The sequence below is a fragment of the Stegastes partitus genome, unplaced genomic scaffold (genome assembly GCF_000690725.1).
Source record: "Stegastes partitus isolate 25-593 unplaced genomic scaffold, Stegastes_partitus-1.0.2 Scaffold184, whole genome shotgun sequence".
NCBI classification, from domain to species: Eukaryota; Metazoa; Chordata; class Actinopteri; family Pomacentridae; genus Stegastes; species Stegastes partitus.
In genome coordinates, this window is record NW_007577915.1 from 444124 (window position 1) to 460942 (window position 16819).

The following is a 16819-nucleotide window of genomic DNA, read 5'->3' on the forward strand; positions in this document are numbered from 1 at the left end:
CTGTGCTTCAGCCAATTTATTTGGGAGCAATAGGTTGTGTTCAGTGTCATAGTCTCAGAAAATATACCTGCCTGTTGATTATTGAGCCTTCAAGCTTAAAAAGTGCAAAAGTTGCTAACACTTGCTGCAAGTTGTCAGCAGTTCACTCAAAGCGTACATGCATAGAGGATCATTGAAGCAGATGTATTTTTGCCTGATCCTGTACCTGAAAGCACCACCAATACAATGAATTACTGCTTCTGATTATACAAGCACTGAATGAATGTCAAATAAATATACAAGTAAAGAAGTATGTCTCCATCTAGTGGCTGTATGATGACAGCACGTCCAGCCTCTTCAGAACCACATGACCACACCTGACACATCATGTGGATTATTGTGATGAACATAGAATTATTAGCTAATATTAGTTCACTTAATTTACTAGACTACATACAGTTCAAGCACATATAAGAAGAAAATACTAAAAAAAAAAAAAAGAAATGATGAAAAGAAATGCAATAATATTTTCTTTTTTTTCTCCATATGTAATTCCAGTGTTATGTTCAAACTGAATACGGTTAAAATGTTTTCTTTAAATGTATTTGTAAAATATATACCATCCATCACAGGGCTAACACAATCAGACAGACTTTATATTACAATATATCATAATACCTAAATAAAGAATCTTAACTGTTTTACTATTTTTTTCCCAGTAACTTCTTTGTAAACTATTAATTTCCAAAGAGGGCAGCATGTTCATGACAATATAGCACAACAATATCAATACATGAAAATTAAAAAAAATAAAATAAAAACACGTGCACAAAGAAAGAAACATTTTACAAATAATTCATTAATAGCTATTTAAAACAAACAAACAAACAAAACAACAGACTAGTCGAGTCACAGTCCAGATATTTATAATTCTTTTGCAGATATTCAGCCCAAACACTGCCTATTACCAATATTTATATCACAAACCACATCTTAGGCCATTATTATTTTACACAGACAATCAAATCAGATGGGCAGAAGAAGAACGCATTGAATTTTGTTGTTAATCCGAACCACTTTCGTCAAAACTGCCAAAAAAGGGGACCGTATTGTTGGTGGTGGGTGAACTCTCCCCTTCACCTGCCGCCGTTTCACTTTCTCTACAGCAGAGCTCGCAGGACAAAAGCCTTAAAACTTCCGACACGCCAAACGTAAAAGGAAATCCACACGCAGGCTATCTAATCGATATCAGAACCAATGACACAACGCGATTTTTACATCTTGGCTAGACAGTCTGTCGCTTGCCAGTTCATTCAACTTCATGTATGTTATAAAGTGGTTAATATCGTAGCGATTCATTGCATTTGTGGCAGAATTAAGTGCATGGCTGGTAACTTACCACGGTGAATTACGCTCTGGTCTGTGCTCGACCATTTGCGTCTATTTAAAGATGGCGCTCTGAAAGCCAAGGTTTGTTTTCCATGGGTGCAAAGTATGTTTAAGTGCATTAACCGAACGGCCCAGTTTACGAGACATCTCCAGTCAGCAGGCAGCGGTTCCTCTCTTAACCAATTTAGGTGAGTGCTGTCAGTCAAATTCTGTAACTTTTATTTGAAAATATTTTTGTTTTTTTTCACACCAAACGGCGAGCTAGCTAGCTAGCGAAGTAATGTTAGCAGCTCTAGCCGTTAATGCCGGTTTGTTGACCCAGCTAACCTCCCTAGCTAAGCTGTTAGCTATGTTGCTACATTAGGTGGTAGCTAAAATGGTTTGTGTCCGGAGCTCCTGTGTAACTTGGTCAACTATAATACACTTTTCAATCGCGCGGAATTAAAGGTTACCACAGAACTAGAGAAGGCAACCTGGTTGCCGCTTGAATTGTTGCTCACTTCTCTGAAGCTTTTGTTGCTGATTAAACAAGCTAACGCTAGTCACCCTTCTGTGAGTGGGATTATTTTATGTCCTCTGGCGAGTTACCAATTCTTTTATCTGCTGTGCGAAGCGGTTGTGTCCGTGTTTTTCACGTTTACGCAACAGCACACAGCTACTTTTAGGCGTTTTTGCTGCTTTATATTCATACGATTTACTACCTGTGTCGTCTACTTAACCCTACTTTGTTACATAGAAGTTGTAGCTACACTCATGTGGCTTTAAACTGATAATCCAAACAGATTAATTTGTTCTATTTTAAAACGGTTGTTTAGAACTGCGTCATGTTTGTAAAACTGACTACAGGGTTTAATGTCATATTCCTACAAAGGTGTGCTACATCAGCCTTGTGTTCGTCAACAGCAGTCGCTCTCGTATCACTGTCAGAGCGACCAAATGACTAAATAGTAGCATCTGCTGGATTTGAATTTGAATCGAAGCCATTTGGAAACTATTTAATATAATTTAATACTGGGCAAGATGTTCAAAATATTATTTTTTATGCTTATTTTTGGATGGCATTCAGATCCGGCTTTGCACTCGTCATACAGAGCTCTGTGGTGATTTAAATGGTCAAACAAATTAGCTGGGTTGCTCATGTGGCGGCACAAATTGCGTGACAGTGCCAACAGAGGACTTGTTTTTGGTCAACAACCTTTCTGCAGCGGACATATTTTCATGTAACTGCCGTTTTATTTCTTTTCGCCATCAGGTCTTCCTTTTCAGGGTTTCACTCCTGTTTTTTCACACCTGGAGCTTGCAGGTCAACAAACTCTGCTTTGTAGATAAAGTTAAAACTTTGTTATAAATTAAACCTAGACAGACATATCTTGCAGAGATGTAGTGTTACTTTTCGCTTTGTATTGAGTGCAAAAAAAGCTGTAGGTTGAGTTGATTTGCCTTACTTCACATTGCACTTCCTAAGATGTGACTATTGCACACGCACATGTTGCGATGTCGATGCTGAAACGATGCACTGTGCAGCCCTGTGCTGAACTCTGAGACTTACTTTGATACTCAGTAAAGGCTATTTAATATACTTATCAAAACTTGGTACATACATGCGTGTATATTTGTAGATATGTATACATTTGTCAGTCATGTTTGTGTGTTAATTTTTTGCCTCCATGACATTCTTAATAGTTATGAGAAGCATCCTCAATGCTACAACTCTCTTTGACATCATGTCATTTTCCACTGCAACATGAGTATGACTGGACAGATTCAAAGCTTGACTGAACTTTGTGTGTATATTTGATTTCCTCCACTGCAGGCTGGTGTCATCCTTGCCACTCAGAATGACCGACCCGGCTGTGAATAGGGTGGTTAGTGACATAATTCGCTCACCCGAGGACAAGCGGGTTTACAGGGGCCTGGAGTTTACCAATGGCCTGAAGGCTATGCTCATCAGTGACCCAACAACAGATAAATCCTCTGCTGCTTTGGATGTCCACATAGGTAAATGGCTTCCATTACTGTTATCTGGCCTCTTAGGCATGTATTTTTTATGTTGCTTTCCTCCTGCAGGTATCCCTTTTAATACAGTTAGAAAATCAAAGGGAAAGCTTTATATATATATATATATTTTATTTTTATTTTTTTGAAAATGGTCCATTAGAACACATGCAAAAAGGTTGTGCTTTGCTGATTAACTTAATGAAATACGTAGAGTAACCTCAGTAGTAGCTTAGGATAAGCATTTTTGATGTTTGCTATTCACTGTTCTTGTTGCCATGAATTAACCTTTCAACTTATTATTGTCATCCAACTATTTAGTTTCCCGTTGACACATATAACTGTTCCTCAACAGAAACTATAAAGATGTTGTTGACTTGCAGATTTACATCCTCTCTGACTAACCATTAGTAGGTTGAATTTAGTGTGGGAGGAGGAAATGATGAAATGCTGAATGTTTAACACTACTAACTTGTCTGTGGACGAGAAAAGTTCACCATTTGTTTCTGTCTGACTCAGTAAAATGCGGACTTGCAGAGGTAGCTCAAATAAAACAAAATTAAACCATATCACACTTCTGTGTTTGGCATTATGATACACCAGGTATCTCAATGTAGAACGTTACCCGGCATACTCTTAAGCATTTGAGTCACTTTATTATGATGCTTTTTCTATGCGTTTATTTAAATGATAGCCTAAATAACATCTCAACAATCTATACGTCTTTGCATATGTGTCTACCTGGTGTGGTGCCATTACATCAGGGAATTTTTCTCCTCTTTGACCACCTGCTTTCTTGGCCAACCATCTGGCAAGCTTTTGAAAAGTCACGATTTTGTATGTGATTCTAATGAGCAAACAGCTTGATTAAACACTTTTCTTTCTGTGACGTTTCTCCCAAATTTGCAGGTTCACTATCCGACCCTGCAAACATCTCAGGCTTGGCTCACTTTTGTGAGCACATGCTGTTCCTGGGAACACAGAAGTACCCCAAGGAGAATGAATACAGTCAGTTCCTCAGCGAACACGCAGGCAGCTCCAATGCCTTCACCAGCGGAGAGCATACCAACTATTACTTCGACGTGTCCCATGAGCACCTGCAAGGAGCACTAGATAGGTATCTTTATGTTCTTGATTGCTGATTAATCTTATCCTGTACTAAGCAACGGTATATCACATGTTGTGTATTTTGTGGATGTGTTCAGTTGTTTCACTTGTGAGACCTTTGGCACCATCATATAACTTGGTCTCTTTCAGTATTAGTCATAATTAACAAACTTGGCAGTAACTTCTAGACCAGGGGTGTCGACATCCGGTCTTCGAGGGCCGCAATCCTGCATGTTTTAGATGTTTCCCTCTTCCAACACAGCTGATTCAAATGATCAGAATCGTTATCAGACTTCTGCAGAGTTTGATGATGAGCTGATCATTTGAATCAGGTGTGTTGGAAGAGGAAAACATCTAAAACATGCAGGACTGTGGCCCTCGAGGACCGCAGTTTGACACCCCTGTTCTAGACAGCGAGTCAAAGTTTTCCCACTAGGTATTTATGGACCTGTGAGATTTTATTTAGTTTTTTAAGGCTGCGTATGCCTTTTGTCCAGTAAGCACACATGTCATCTGTTTGTCTAAGTGGCTGTTTGTTTGACAGTATACAGTGTTCCCCTTGGGAGTCCAGGTGTTAATCTAAGAGAGCTGCCAGGTCATTGTCTGCCCGTCTTTGGTTACCACACTCAGCCTCATTGTGCTGTCTTTTGTAACCATCAGCATAGTTCCTACCCCCCCCTTCAGACTTGAAACCTCAGGCACAGGGTGAGACTGATGGCCTCAGCCTTGCAGGGGGGCTCTGCTCACGTGTCAGCTGTGATGCTTTGGAAAGGACACTCGGGCGGTCAGAATTTAACCTATAGGGATAAGCTTACCTAATTAGAAATGAATGATGGTCTAGCAAGCACCTGTTTCTGTGGCATAGGCTAATTGTTCCCTTGCGCCAGTGAATTGTGAAGGCCATCTGGACTTTAGTGGTAGGAAAGGACAGTGCAGAGTGAGCTGAATTATTGATGATGTTGCCTGTTTGAAAACATTGCATCTGAAAGGATCATATGTGTCATTAGCTAGCCTAATGCTGATACATATGTTAATCATTTTCAGACTGTATTTCTGTCACACTTTAATGTCTGGGTGGTTGATTTTATTGTTACCTTCACTGACTGCACAAATATGACACAATGTAACAGTAGAAAAGTTTTCGAGTTTAGCTGAATATTTTTAGATTTGTTTGGGTTAAGCAGTTATACAAACATTAGAATGGCTCATACTTCTCATTTTAGACACTGTGTGACATTTTAGAACCCCTCGTGCTATGAACCAGTACCAACAGTCATGGGGCAGTTCCTTTTTTTTTATAACTCTTTATTGGTTTTTAAACAACCAGTCGCTGTGACGAGGCACCGTTTTCAGTCAACTCCAGCAGTGATTTTAAATAGGACTTTGTGTGATGTGTTGTCTGCTGCACACATTTCCAAATCTGCAGTCTTAACTTCTGTGTGTCCTTAGCATTTCCTCATTTGCATGGCAGTTGCTCTTACCTTGTACTCATGCAAATGAATTTTCATCATTTTATGTGTCCCTCTTTGTCTACAAATGTTCCCATCGTACACATTCACAATCTTCATTGTTTATAGCAGAGCATTGATCAATATGCACATTTTAAAATGTTTAAAGCCTTAAGGGTAGATCTGTATGGTGATTTTACAAGCTGGGTTGTACTTTTTTTGTGTTAATTTGTTGTTTTGCAATCTCTGTAGGTTTGCCCAGTTCTTCCTGTGCCCACTGTTTGACGAGAGCTGCAAAGACCGGGAGGTGAATGCTGTGGACTCTGAGCACGAGAAGAACTTGATGAATGATGCCTGGAGGCTGTTTCAGCTGGAGAAGGCCACTGGCAACCCAAACCACCCCTTCAGTAAATTTGGAACAGGTAGAAACCCTCAAGAGTTATTGCCAGGCTTTACTTAACCACTATGTTATTATGGTATTGTGGCTTTCTTAATATTACATCCTGTCTAAATTGTTATGGTCGGTTGTAATGTCTGTCATACTTGTGTGTCCATCTGTGTCTGTTTGGCTGTTCCCATGGACACAGACAGTGATTGCAGTCAGAAAGCAATCGCTGTGTTACACCTTTTATGAAACCTCTATAGGGCGGAGATGAATTGCAGTTTGAATCAGCCTACCAGCTTACACTTCTGTATTTCGGCGCAGAGGTCTTTAGTCATGGTTTTGGTTAGCTCGCTTAAATAATGAACTCATTGTGGAAGCTGTTGTGAGGAAAATCATCTCATACCAAGAAAAGAGGTTACTCAAGGTTAGAGAGAATTCCCAGATCAGAGTGACACAGGCTTGGAGCAGCTCTGAGCTCAAAATAACCACCTGATGGCAGTCTTGAATTATATAATCTCTATTCCAGTTAAGAATAGAACAGGATCAGACTGGCCTGAAAGCCGTGCACTCTCAGCAGACCAGCATAAGCTGCTCCAGACTGTTGCTTTGTGTGTGTCTGTCTGAAAAACCTCAAGTGCTTGACTTGCGTCAGAAGTGCTAGATGTGGTTCATGGATGGCAGTGCAGATTGTTCATTTACTTGGCATGTTATTGTCACAAAGACATTGTATAGTATGGTCAAGAAAAAGTTGCTCAACCTATTGTGTTCGCCAATCAAACAACTCACAAGGTTTCTAACTTTAGTTGCTCCGTATAGTTAATACAGTTTCTTAGAACCTCATTCCAAAATGTTTCTGTTGCTGCATCATTTCAATTCTAAAGAGGAACAGACGTTGTATTCGCTGGTACAGAGATATTTATCGGTCCATCCCCCATAATGCTCTGTTTACGGATTTCTCAACACAGTGTTCACATTTAGGAATTTTTTTTATTCAGCCTTCAATAATGACTGCAGTTGAACATGAAAACAAACCAAAAGGATCTTTTTTTTTTTTTTTTAGGTGACAGAGGTTGATCATAAGAATTGTGCTGGAAAAGTTGTGGTATATTTTTAACACATGGTTCCATTCATTGGCTAATGCTTTTTTTTTCGTTTTGTTTTATTTTTTAAATAGGTAACAAATTGACACTTGAGACCAGACCATCTAAAGACGGGATCGACATCCGTCAGGAGCTCCTGAAATTTCACTCGACATATTACTCCTCTAACCTCATGGGACTCTGTGTGTTAGGAAGAGGTAAGACTTCGTCTCTAACTAATGTAATGTTTTCATGTTGCGAAATCCTCACCCAACCCTAACAGCAGTCAAGTAACAATGAAGCCAGTTGCCCAAGAGCGGAACAAACAATGCAAGTCATGTATGACTCGGTGCATGTGACCTGAACCACAGTGTTTTAATTTTATTTGTAATTATACATATTGTTCTTAAATCCACTGTGATACTGGTATGCACATATGTTTTTATGCCATGTTTATCAATGCAATGTATGTCTGTACCCGTATATTATTTCTAAAAACATATGAGATTGTCAAGCTTCCACCTAATGCCAGTTGTAGCATTTCTTAAAGTTTCCTACATACAGAGCATGCCTTGTGCCTCACCTTTCTAATTCTGGAAGTTTGTTTTTACTGGCCACAGGCCCGTCGCTGCTTTCAACTTTGGTAATCCTCTGTAATTGTGAAACTCTGAAAACCTCTGTTTCCTTTGCGGTAAAAGGACAGCATCCTCTTTGTGTTTGCCATCTACAACAGTGTTGAAGGATAGTACATCAAATTCCCCAAATAAACTAAAGTTGACATTACGCAGTCTAAACTAAAGGCTTACTGCTGACATATCTCCCAACATCTCAAAATAATGATGGATACAGTTACCATGATGAATGGCTCCAAGTGGTTCACTGTTACTTAGCTGCTGAATGTCCACTGAGCTTTTTTTGGTGAAAAAATGATTGGAATGAAGCAGTCGTGAACATGCTGGAAATCGATTATCCCGCACAACGTCTTTAGTTGTGTTTGGTCTGCAGCAATGTTTAGGAGGATGGTACGGGTCAAAGTAACAACACGAATGCCAGGACCCAAGGTTTCCCAGCAGAACACGACAAGATGATCAATGTGGTATTTACTTCACTTGTCTGTGATTTTAATGTCGCAGCTGATTACAGTATATTTTTCTAACTCTTGACCTATAGAATCACTAGATGAGTTGACATCCATGGTGGTTAAGCTGTTTGGAGAGGTGGAAAACAAGAACGTGCCTATCCCAGAGTTCCCTGAGCACCCCTTCCAGGAAGAGCACCTTAAAGTGAGCTGATACCTACTCAAAACATCGTCTGTGTTTTGTGGTAAAATCTGTACCGACACTTTGCTAAGAACATTTTTTCAACTAATCAATGTTCTCTTAAAGCATCATGTGAGTTCCCTCTTAAGTTACATGTTTTTTATGTCGTTTGTTTTCTGTCACAGCAATTCTACAAAGTGGTTCCTATCAAAGACATTAGGAACCTGTACGTGACCTTCCCCATCCCAGACCTACAGAAGTACTACAAATCCAACCCAGGACATTATCTGGGACATCTGATTGGTCACGAAGGGCCTGGAAGTTTGTTATCTGAGCTGAAATCTAAAGGTACGGAGACAGAACGTTGACCTGAAAGTTGATGTCAGAACATTCAGAGAGTTTAGAGATTGTGATATTAAATATAACGCACATTTTGAAAAAACAGGAAGTCTTACGTATCATGTTGTTTGTTACCTCAAATGTTGCTTTGTTATGTTTTTATTCTTATTTTATTACCATTTTTAATTATTAAGGAATAACAACAGCAAGAACATGCACCTCTTCTGCCTGTTAAGCTGCTTTTGTGTGTTTAACGTCAACATCCAGCACTAACAGGGCAAACCATTTCCTACGAGAGCAGCACTTTTCTAATTTAGCGAGTATTTTTCAGTGCTCTGTGTTCATTATTAAACTTATTAAAAGGTTCAATTTTCCACCGTTAAATGAAAGGAAATTTCTGCTCTTTACTAAATGAAAATCACCGTGCTAATTATTTTCAAGGCTGGGTGAACACACTTGTTGGAGGGCAAAAAGAAGGAGCCAGAGGGTTCATGTTCTTCATCATCAACGTGGACTTGACCGAGGAGGGCCTCTGTAAGTTGTGCATGTTGCACCTGCGGGTGGACTGGTTGGTTTACCGTTGGGTGCGTTTTGCATGTGATTGTGGTTGTTCCCAAAGGAGGTCAGATTTGTGTATGGCTCGGTAAAAGAAATGTAAATAATATTCATGGTCTGTGTGCTTCTGCAGTGCACGTTGAGGACATCATCTTCCACATGTTCCAGTACATCCAGAAACTGCGCACTGAGGGGCCTCAGGAGTGGGTGTTTGATGAATGCAAGGTAATTTATGTTGTCTATTCAGCGGCATCATTTCTGAGGGGCAGGACAAACATGACCCACTTATGGTTAGTAGAGAAACTAATAGAGCAGAAGGTGCGTTGACAACAGAGACTGATGGATACAAACCTGCCAGCTCTTTTCACCGTCTTATCTGCTAAATATAGTCGTATCAAATTAAGCTAGACATTCATTTTTTATGTATAAGCTTGAGATTAGAATAACGTGCGGATGACATTATATACAGCACCGTTTCAAGATGTGGGTCTTAATATTATCTACAGCTCACTGTTGCATGTGTTGTGACTCCCCCTGTCTCCGTTTCTTTCTCTCTTTATAGGATTTAAATAAAGTCGCCTTCCGGTTCAAGGACAAGGAGCGACCCCGTGGCTACACTTCCAAAGTGGCAGGCTTACTACATGTAGGTCCCCTCTCCATCTGCAAAGGTTGTTTCCAGGGAGACTCGGTGCAGCCCATTGCGTCTTTAACTGCTGTCGTCATCAGGCTGTGTGGTGCTGCTGTTGACTCTGTTTTGTGAGACAGGAGATTTTGCAGAGGCGCAGTGAGAATTACGCTAGCTTTTATATTAACCACAGGTACTGTGTGACTTTTGCAGCAGGTAAATTACCTGTAATGCCACAAGTCCTCACATTTTACTCCAAGCAAGAGACAGAACATGAAGCCCTTGAACATGCAGCAAGTATTTTGCCTACTTTTCATACGCGATTGAGTTTTAAATCTGCCCTTTGGAAATCACAAAATCAGTGTAAAAATAATTCCAGTCCAATCCTGCTCCCCAGCATATCTCCCACCGCCCACAGCATCCTCCCAGCATCCTGCAGTCTTCTTTTAGTCATTCAATTATGAATTTGATATCAGTGCACCAAAAAGATAAAAAGCCTTAACAGCAAATATGGTTCATGTCAGTTTCTATTAGTAGCAGCTGCCTTGAAAAAAAAAAAAAATTATGGAATTGAATTTTAAGTGTTTGCCACGAATGTTTTCCAGTTCATCTCTCAAATCAAAGAGTACAATGCTGACAAGTGTTTTCCGTGTGTTGCAGTACTACCCTCTGGAGGAAGTTCTTGCAGCAGAGTACCTTTTGGAGGACTTCAGGCCAGATCTGATCGAGATGGTGCTGGATAAGCTGCAACCAGAACACGTCAGGTAAGCGTACAGAAGAGCTTCATTCATTTACACAAAAGATAAACATCACTGCAGCAGGAGCAGCTTCGGACAGTAACTCAAGTGTTAAATACTTGGTCATTGTGAATCTTGTTTTTCACTAATGTTTGGATGTTCTATACAAAAAAACCAAACCTAAACCAATATTAATTTCACAGTTAACAAAATGCATCAGAAAGTAGATGCATTACAATCCTTATATACATTATACCACGTATTATTGTACCCCCATTGTGACTGGTGTCTGTGCTCACTAAAACGAAATAAAAAAATAAAAAAAAGTGCTGTTGGTCTACTTGATATTTAGATGAAAGAGCTTTTCAATTTTCTGCCTTGAAAAGAAATGCCAGAAAGCTTTACAGATTTGATTATCTCTGCAGCCTCAAAAAAGGGTTAGCTTGTTATATCAGGAGACGGATGTGTGTGCTCGGGAATACATTATCAAGTTTTGCTCTCTTAGTTGAAAATTCTGGTATCCTGACAGGATTTTATATAAACAGTTTGGCCAGTATAAAATATATTAAACTGACTTGCTGTACATTTCCTGTGTATTGAATGTTGTCGTGATTTCAAACGCTAATTATACTACACACAACACAATTAACACAAAGTACTTTTCTAACATTATGTGCCACAGCTGAACCGATTCATATATTAATCCACTGGCAGAGTAGTAACTGCCAACAATTTGATAATTGATATTTTAGGCCAAAAAGGTCTGATTCTAGCATCTCAAAGTACACATTTGGTGGTTTCTAAATATTGGACTTAAAAGAAAAGCTCTTGGGAGTTGAGATGGGCATTTGTTACTATGTTTTGAGCGAGCTGGAAAATGTCTGTAGTCGTTAGTAGCAACCCTTCTTGGCAAAGACACATTTCTCAGTTTTACAGTTTCTAACCTTCTGTCTGTCAAGATGTCAGTGAATGTAATAAAGGCGGGTACATTTTGTAGTAGCTTAATATTTACAATTGCTTACCAACATAACAATCTTTCCCAGTGAAGCTTTAACCCCAATTCACTTTCTGTGCTGCTGTGTCAGGCAAAGTGCAGACTTCTAACTAGTCCATTCCTTAATGCCCACCAAAGAGGAGATGGCATGCACTCATTGGCCGACCCTGACAGCTTGCAGTCTCTTCCCTTACTGGAGTGGCTACTTAACCTTGGAGTTGTGCCAGAACTACTTTAAATTCATGACCGAGGGCTTCTTTGTGTATCAATCTCATTCCAGCAGCTGGAAGTGAGGTTAGAGCATTTTAGGTTGCATCATTAAAGTGATAGAAATTGTAATAACACTGGTTGAAAATGAACTCTGTTTGCTTCTGGATTATGTCCTAGCACTTTACTGTTTAACAAACAGAAGCACACTATAATGATTTTGCGATTGAATAAATGTTTAGATTCCAGTCAAAGGCACGCTCTAAATGCACTGAGGGCTCCAGCCTCGCTGGTGTATAGAAATTGTAAACATTAATTCAGACAACGTGCTGATGGATCTCCACTGTCTCAAGCATGCTCCAAATAGAATACTAATAGAAAAGCACTCCCGTCTTGTGGAGCGACTGCAACCAGGCAGTATATAATCAGCTCTGACAGGTTTCTGTACACGTGTAATGTGACCTGGATAACTGTTGTTTTTGTTTTGTTTTTACAGAGTTGCAGTCGTGTCAAAGTCATTCGAAGGACAGACGGACAAGACAGAAGAGTGGTACGGCACACAGTACAAACAAGAGGCCATCTCTGACGAGACCATCAAGGTGACTGACGGCGGTCATTGTGCGCCAGTTGTTTGACTCCAAATCTTTTCTGACTAGTTTTTTTTTGCTTGTCATGAGCGTGTGACACTGACTGCTGACCGTAAACCTGTGTTTCAGAAATGGGCAAATGCAGACCTCAACGGCAAGTTCAAATTACCCATGAAAAATGAGTTCATCCCTACAAACTTCGAGATCTACCCTCTTGAGAAAGACTCTCCTTCAGTCCCCACTTTAATCAAGGCAAGTGTTTGCTGCACAGCTCTGTCATCAAAGTGTTGTTAGTCTCCGTTGCCTAACTACGCTGGACGATCCCTGCTTCACTACATTTAGTTAAAAACATCTATTGCACTTTCATATGGAAATATAGTGTTGTGATTGAGACATCAAGCAGTTAGTAATTCTGTTACCACAACGTGAAGATTAGAGGAACTGAGCTATTAACAACAGCATACATATTCCCAATGCTGAAGGGAAGCCTGGAGAAGAACAACTGTGCCTTTTTCTTTTGTTGTTAAAAGACCTATCAACGTAGGATGTTAGTTATATGAACAAATGCACACTGTCTGCTGGTAGTGTGTTTGAAGTGTACTTTTGCTGACATTAAAGTTGTTATCGTTGCACAGAATGGACTTTGAATGAATATGAAAATGAGAGCTGCCTGTTTGGTTTTCATTCTTCCAGGACACTGCTATGAGCAAGGTGTGGTTCAAGCAGGATGACAAGTTCTTCCTGCCGAAGGCATGCCTGAACTTTGAGTTCTTCAGGTGCGTAATTGTCACGATTCGTAATTCAGCTGGAATCCAGGTACAGAGGAATTTATTTAACAGTCATCAGCCAGCAAAGTGAGAAAATAACTCCAATAGTATCCCAGTAGCAAAGTAAACCAAATATGAATGCATAGAGTGTGGAAATGCAACATAAACCTGAAACTGAATGCCATTCTACTCAAATTCTTTTGATCAGGTTAGCTTACTCCTTAATTAAGGTGGGTTTGCTGCTTCCTTCTTCAGTGTTGATATAATTTAGTGGGAGACATTCCAAGCACACAGTCTAACCAGGTAGCTTCTTCCAGTGCCACACAGAAGATAATACAATATAAAATAAGCTGGATCAGCTCGTACCCAGTCGTCATCAGCTGAAACCTTGCCAAACCCTTTTGGGTGGGACTGTAATGAGACGGTGTTAGTCTATTTTTGCGGTGAATACCTGTATTATTACACCCCTGTTGGCTACAATTAATAGTAATAAGTGTATAAACATGCACTGAACGGTATCTTCAGTTCTTATGAAAAAAATGTCAAGAGCGGTATCTGTAGTCTCTCTCGCTTTGTTTCTATGTATTGTGTGACCACTGCCATTTTCTCTACAGCCCGTTTGCGTATGTGGACCCATTGCATTGTAACATGGCATATTTATACCTGGAGCTCCTCAAGGACTCCCTCAACGAGTATGCATATGCAGCCGAGCTAGCTGGCTTGAACTATGACCTCCAAAATACCGTCTATGGGATGTATGTAAGTATTCAGAATCCCTCCCCATCGCCCTGACGCTGCATCCCAGACCTCACGGCCGCTACCCTTTATCATCCTCAGACTGGGCTGCTGTGGCTCAGACAGGCCTGGGTTGACAGGTAATATTAGTAACATTAACTATGTGACCAGATTGGAAGATTTTTAAAACACAGGATGATACAATAAATATAAAATTACAGAACAACAATTACAAACTGTATGCTATAGTTCATTGTTTGTGGATACTTGATATTTTGGGGCTAATGTTTGTGTGGTAACCCCAACCCATTCAGTAGAAATAATGTTTGGAGAAGCCTTGCAACCCAGACCTGGCTGGTCTAGCCTCTGTTCTATCTGCATCTTCCTCTTCATTTTTCATCGATCCTTTTTCCCCTGCTCATCCACCCCCCGCGAAACCCTCATGACTACCTAAGGGGTGTTCTATTTTCTCATATCAAACGGCAGTTCACTCACGCAGACATGGAATTAGCTGCCCACCTGTAACGAATAAATCGGGTGAAGCAGCGCTCAAACAACAAAACTGAGTTGATTTGAAGGTTGATCTGAAAACAGTGGTGGCATCAGTCGTCCGTAGAATAGATTTTGCCGATTGTTGCGGAACAGAAAGCTGGTCATGTGGCTGCATATACATACTCTCCTTATCATTCTTCTCATATGTGCATTGTCTTCTTTTATATTTTTTTAACCACCCCTCATTCCCAACAAACATGTTTTTGTTTATTTTGCTCTTTTTGTTTTGTTGTTGTTGTTTCTTCCTTCCATTAGTCGCTACCTTTATGCAGATCCCCTGCACTGCAACATGACCTACTTGTTACTCAGGTTACTGAAGGATGATTTAAAAGAGTATACATATGCAGCCCGCCTGGCCGGGCTGGTGTATGGCGTAGCCTCAGGGATGAATGCCATCCTCGTAAGTAAGCTGTTTGAAGTCTGGAGGGAAGTGGGGGCACCAATGAAGGGTCCACTCTGTGGCTTTACCAAAGTGAAATTGGCTTGGTTTTCTGCGCTCAGTTTGATTGTGTGAAGTGCTGTCCTGCCTGCCCGAAATGAAGGATTTATAAACACATCTGTTTGCAACTGCATTCCAGTCACACACCAACTTAACATCACTTGACTGAAGGATCGCTGCACACTGTCCTCTGAGAATGTTGTCAGACGCTTTACTGGCATTATATTTGTGCTTATGACTAAAATATTTAAGTCAAGGAAGATCTCCACAATATATTTAATCAGAGAGCACACATTTCCACACTTTCCTCTGGCTTGCCAGCATTTTCATCTCTAAGATTAGTGTGGAAATTATTTTAGTATTTCAAAAAATTCAATTTTACAACTTAACAATAAAACTGACAAATTTCAGACTTTGTGCAGACTTTCAGGAGAAATAGTTTCACTTCCAAACTCCATTCAAGTTAGGATATTTAAACGATAAATAAAGAAAAAATACTGCATATCACAATTTGACCTACTCTGTCTGTATAACAATATTTTTGCCTGCCATTCTTACATTTATTGTTAGTTTCATACAGACAGCAAATGGAAAAAACATCGCTGTCACAGACCACAATGGATAAAGCCAGTTGATGCAGATTCTCTGACATATTTATAGTCACGTTTCTGCTGATGCAAGTGCAATAAGGATGTTGGAAGTGGATCTGTATCCAGGGGGTTTGTCGTCATTAGGAGTGGCTCGCTCAGTCAGGCACAGATTTGTTCCCCAAATTTAATCCAGCAGTCTGCTCAACACTGTGCGTGTGTGTGTGTGAGTGTGTGTCTGTCTGTCTGCCTTTCAGAAATGTAATGTTACACTGCACACCTACCTGAATAAAGGTGGTTTGCAGTGGTGGTGTTTCGCTCTGTTCTTTCCGGCTTTCTAACTTCCACACTGGCACTCTGCAGCCTTTGTCATGACCTAGTAACCTGCATTCATTAGCTGCCTCTCACCAGTGAATTCATGACTGTGGTGTGTCCTTAGAGACGGCCATTCACCACACTGTCTGTGCAGCTGTGTGATGGGCTGGAGGTAATTGATTTGAGTCAGCAGTATCGGTGTGGCTGGCTGGCTGGCCGTTTGTCAAGGTTAATGATGTTAGGAGAGATTACTTTTAACAGGTGTCACTGCAGGGACTTGGGACGGGGACGGGGAGAGGCGAGCAATGGGATGAGTGTGAGAGCATAGCCATGTAGTAGGAGGCTTTGCTGAATCATGAAGGGCCAGAAGGTGTGCATGACACTGCAAAATGGAGACTTTAAATAACTTTGACTGTTCGGTCCATTTTTGAAAAAACTAATTTGCATAGAAACACCTCATCGTCAACCGCTGAGCTCTGTTCTGTCTCCCAGAGAGACTGTAGTTAAAAATACTTGTACCGTGTGAGATGAAATGATGCTGCTCATACAGCTTGTACTTGTGACCGACTGGAGTGAGTTGATGATGCCTCAGACCTTGTACATTGTTTTCACTAAGGGAATCCTTTTCAAATGTAGTTCATAGTTGTTGTTTTTTTTTGTTTTTAGCGCCTGAGGAGTGTACAAAGAAACAACCCCAGTCAGAGTTATTGAGCATCACAGTGGTAGTTCTTAAATTTTC

At 40.3% G+C, this 16819-nt stretch overlaps 1 protein-coding gene across 2 annotated transcripts in view; it reads left to right on the forward strand.

Annotated features, from left to right (window-relative positions):
- Positions 1 to 1443: 1443 nt before the first annotated feature.
- Positions 1444 to 16819, forward strand: part of ide (insulin-degrading enzyme) — a 35962-nt gene continuing 20586 nt past the window's right edge. The window contains exons 1-15 of one of the 2 annotated variants that reach the window (XM_008280172.1): positions 1444 to 1556; positions 3182 to 3366; positions 4273 to 4480; positions 6171 to 6340; positions 7478 to 7600; positions 8553 to 8665; positions 8827 to 8989; positions 9422 to 9514; positions 9669 to 9760; positions 10098 to 10178; positions 10821 to 10924; positions 12595 to 12697; positions 12815 to 12937; positions 13379 to 13461; positions 14995 to 15139. In XM_008280172.1, the coding sequence (XP_008278394.1) occupies positions 1474 to 1556; positions 3182 to 3366; positions 4273 to 4480; positions 6171 to 6340; positions 7478 to 7600; positions 8553 to 8665; positions 8827 to 8989; positions 9422 to 9514; positions 9669 to 9760; positions 10098 to 10178; positions 10821 to 10924; positions 12595 to 12697; positions 12815 to 12937; positions 13379 to 13461; positions 14995 to 15139 (1869 nt within the window). In that variant the 5' untranslated portion in view covers positions 1444 to 1473. Of the gene's footprint in view, positions 1557 to 3181; positions 3367 to 4272; positions 4481 to 6170; positions 6341 to 7477; positions 7601 to 8552; positions 8666 to 8826; positions 8990 to 9421; positions 9515 to 9668; positions 9761 to 10097; positions 10179 to 10820; positions 10925 to 12594; positions 12698 to 12814; positions 12938 to 13378; positions 13462 to 14066; positions 14212 to 14994; positions 15140 to 16819 lie in introns of both variants that reach the window. The other variant, XM_008280171.1, reaches the window with a different exon arrangement.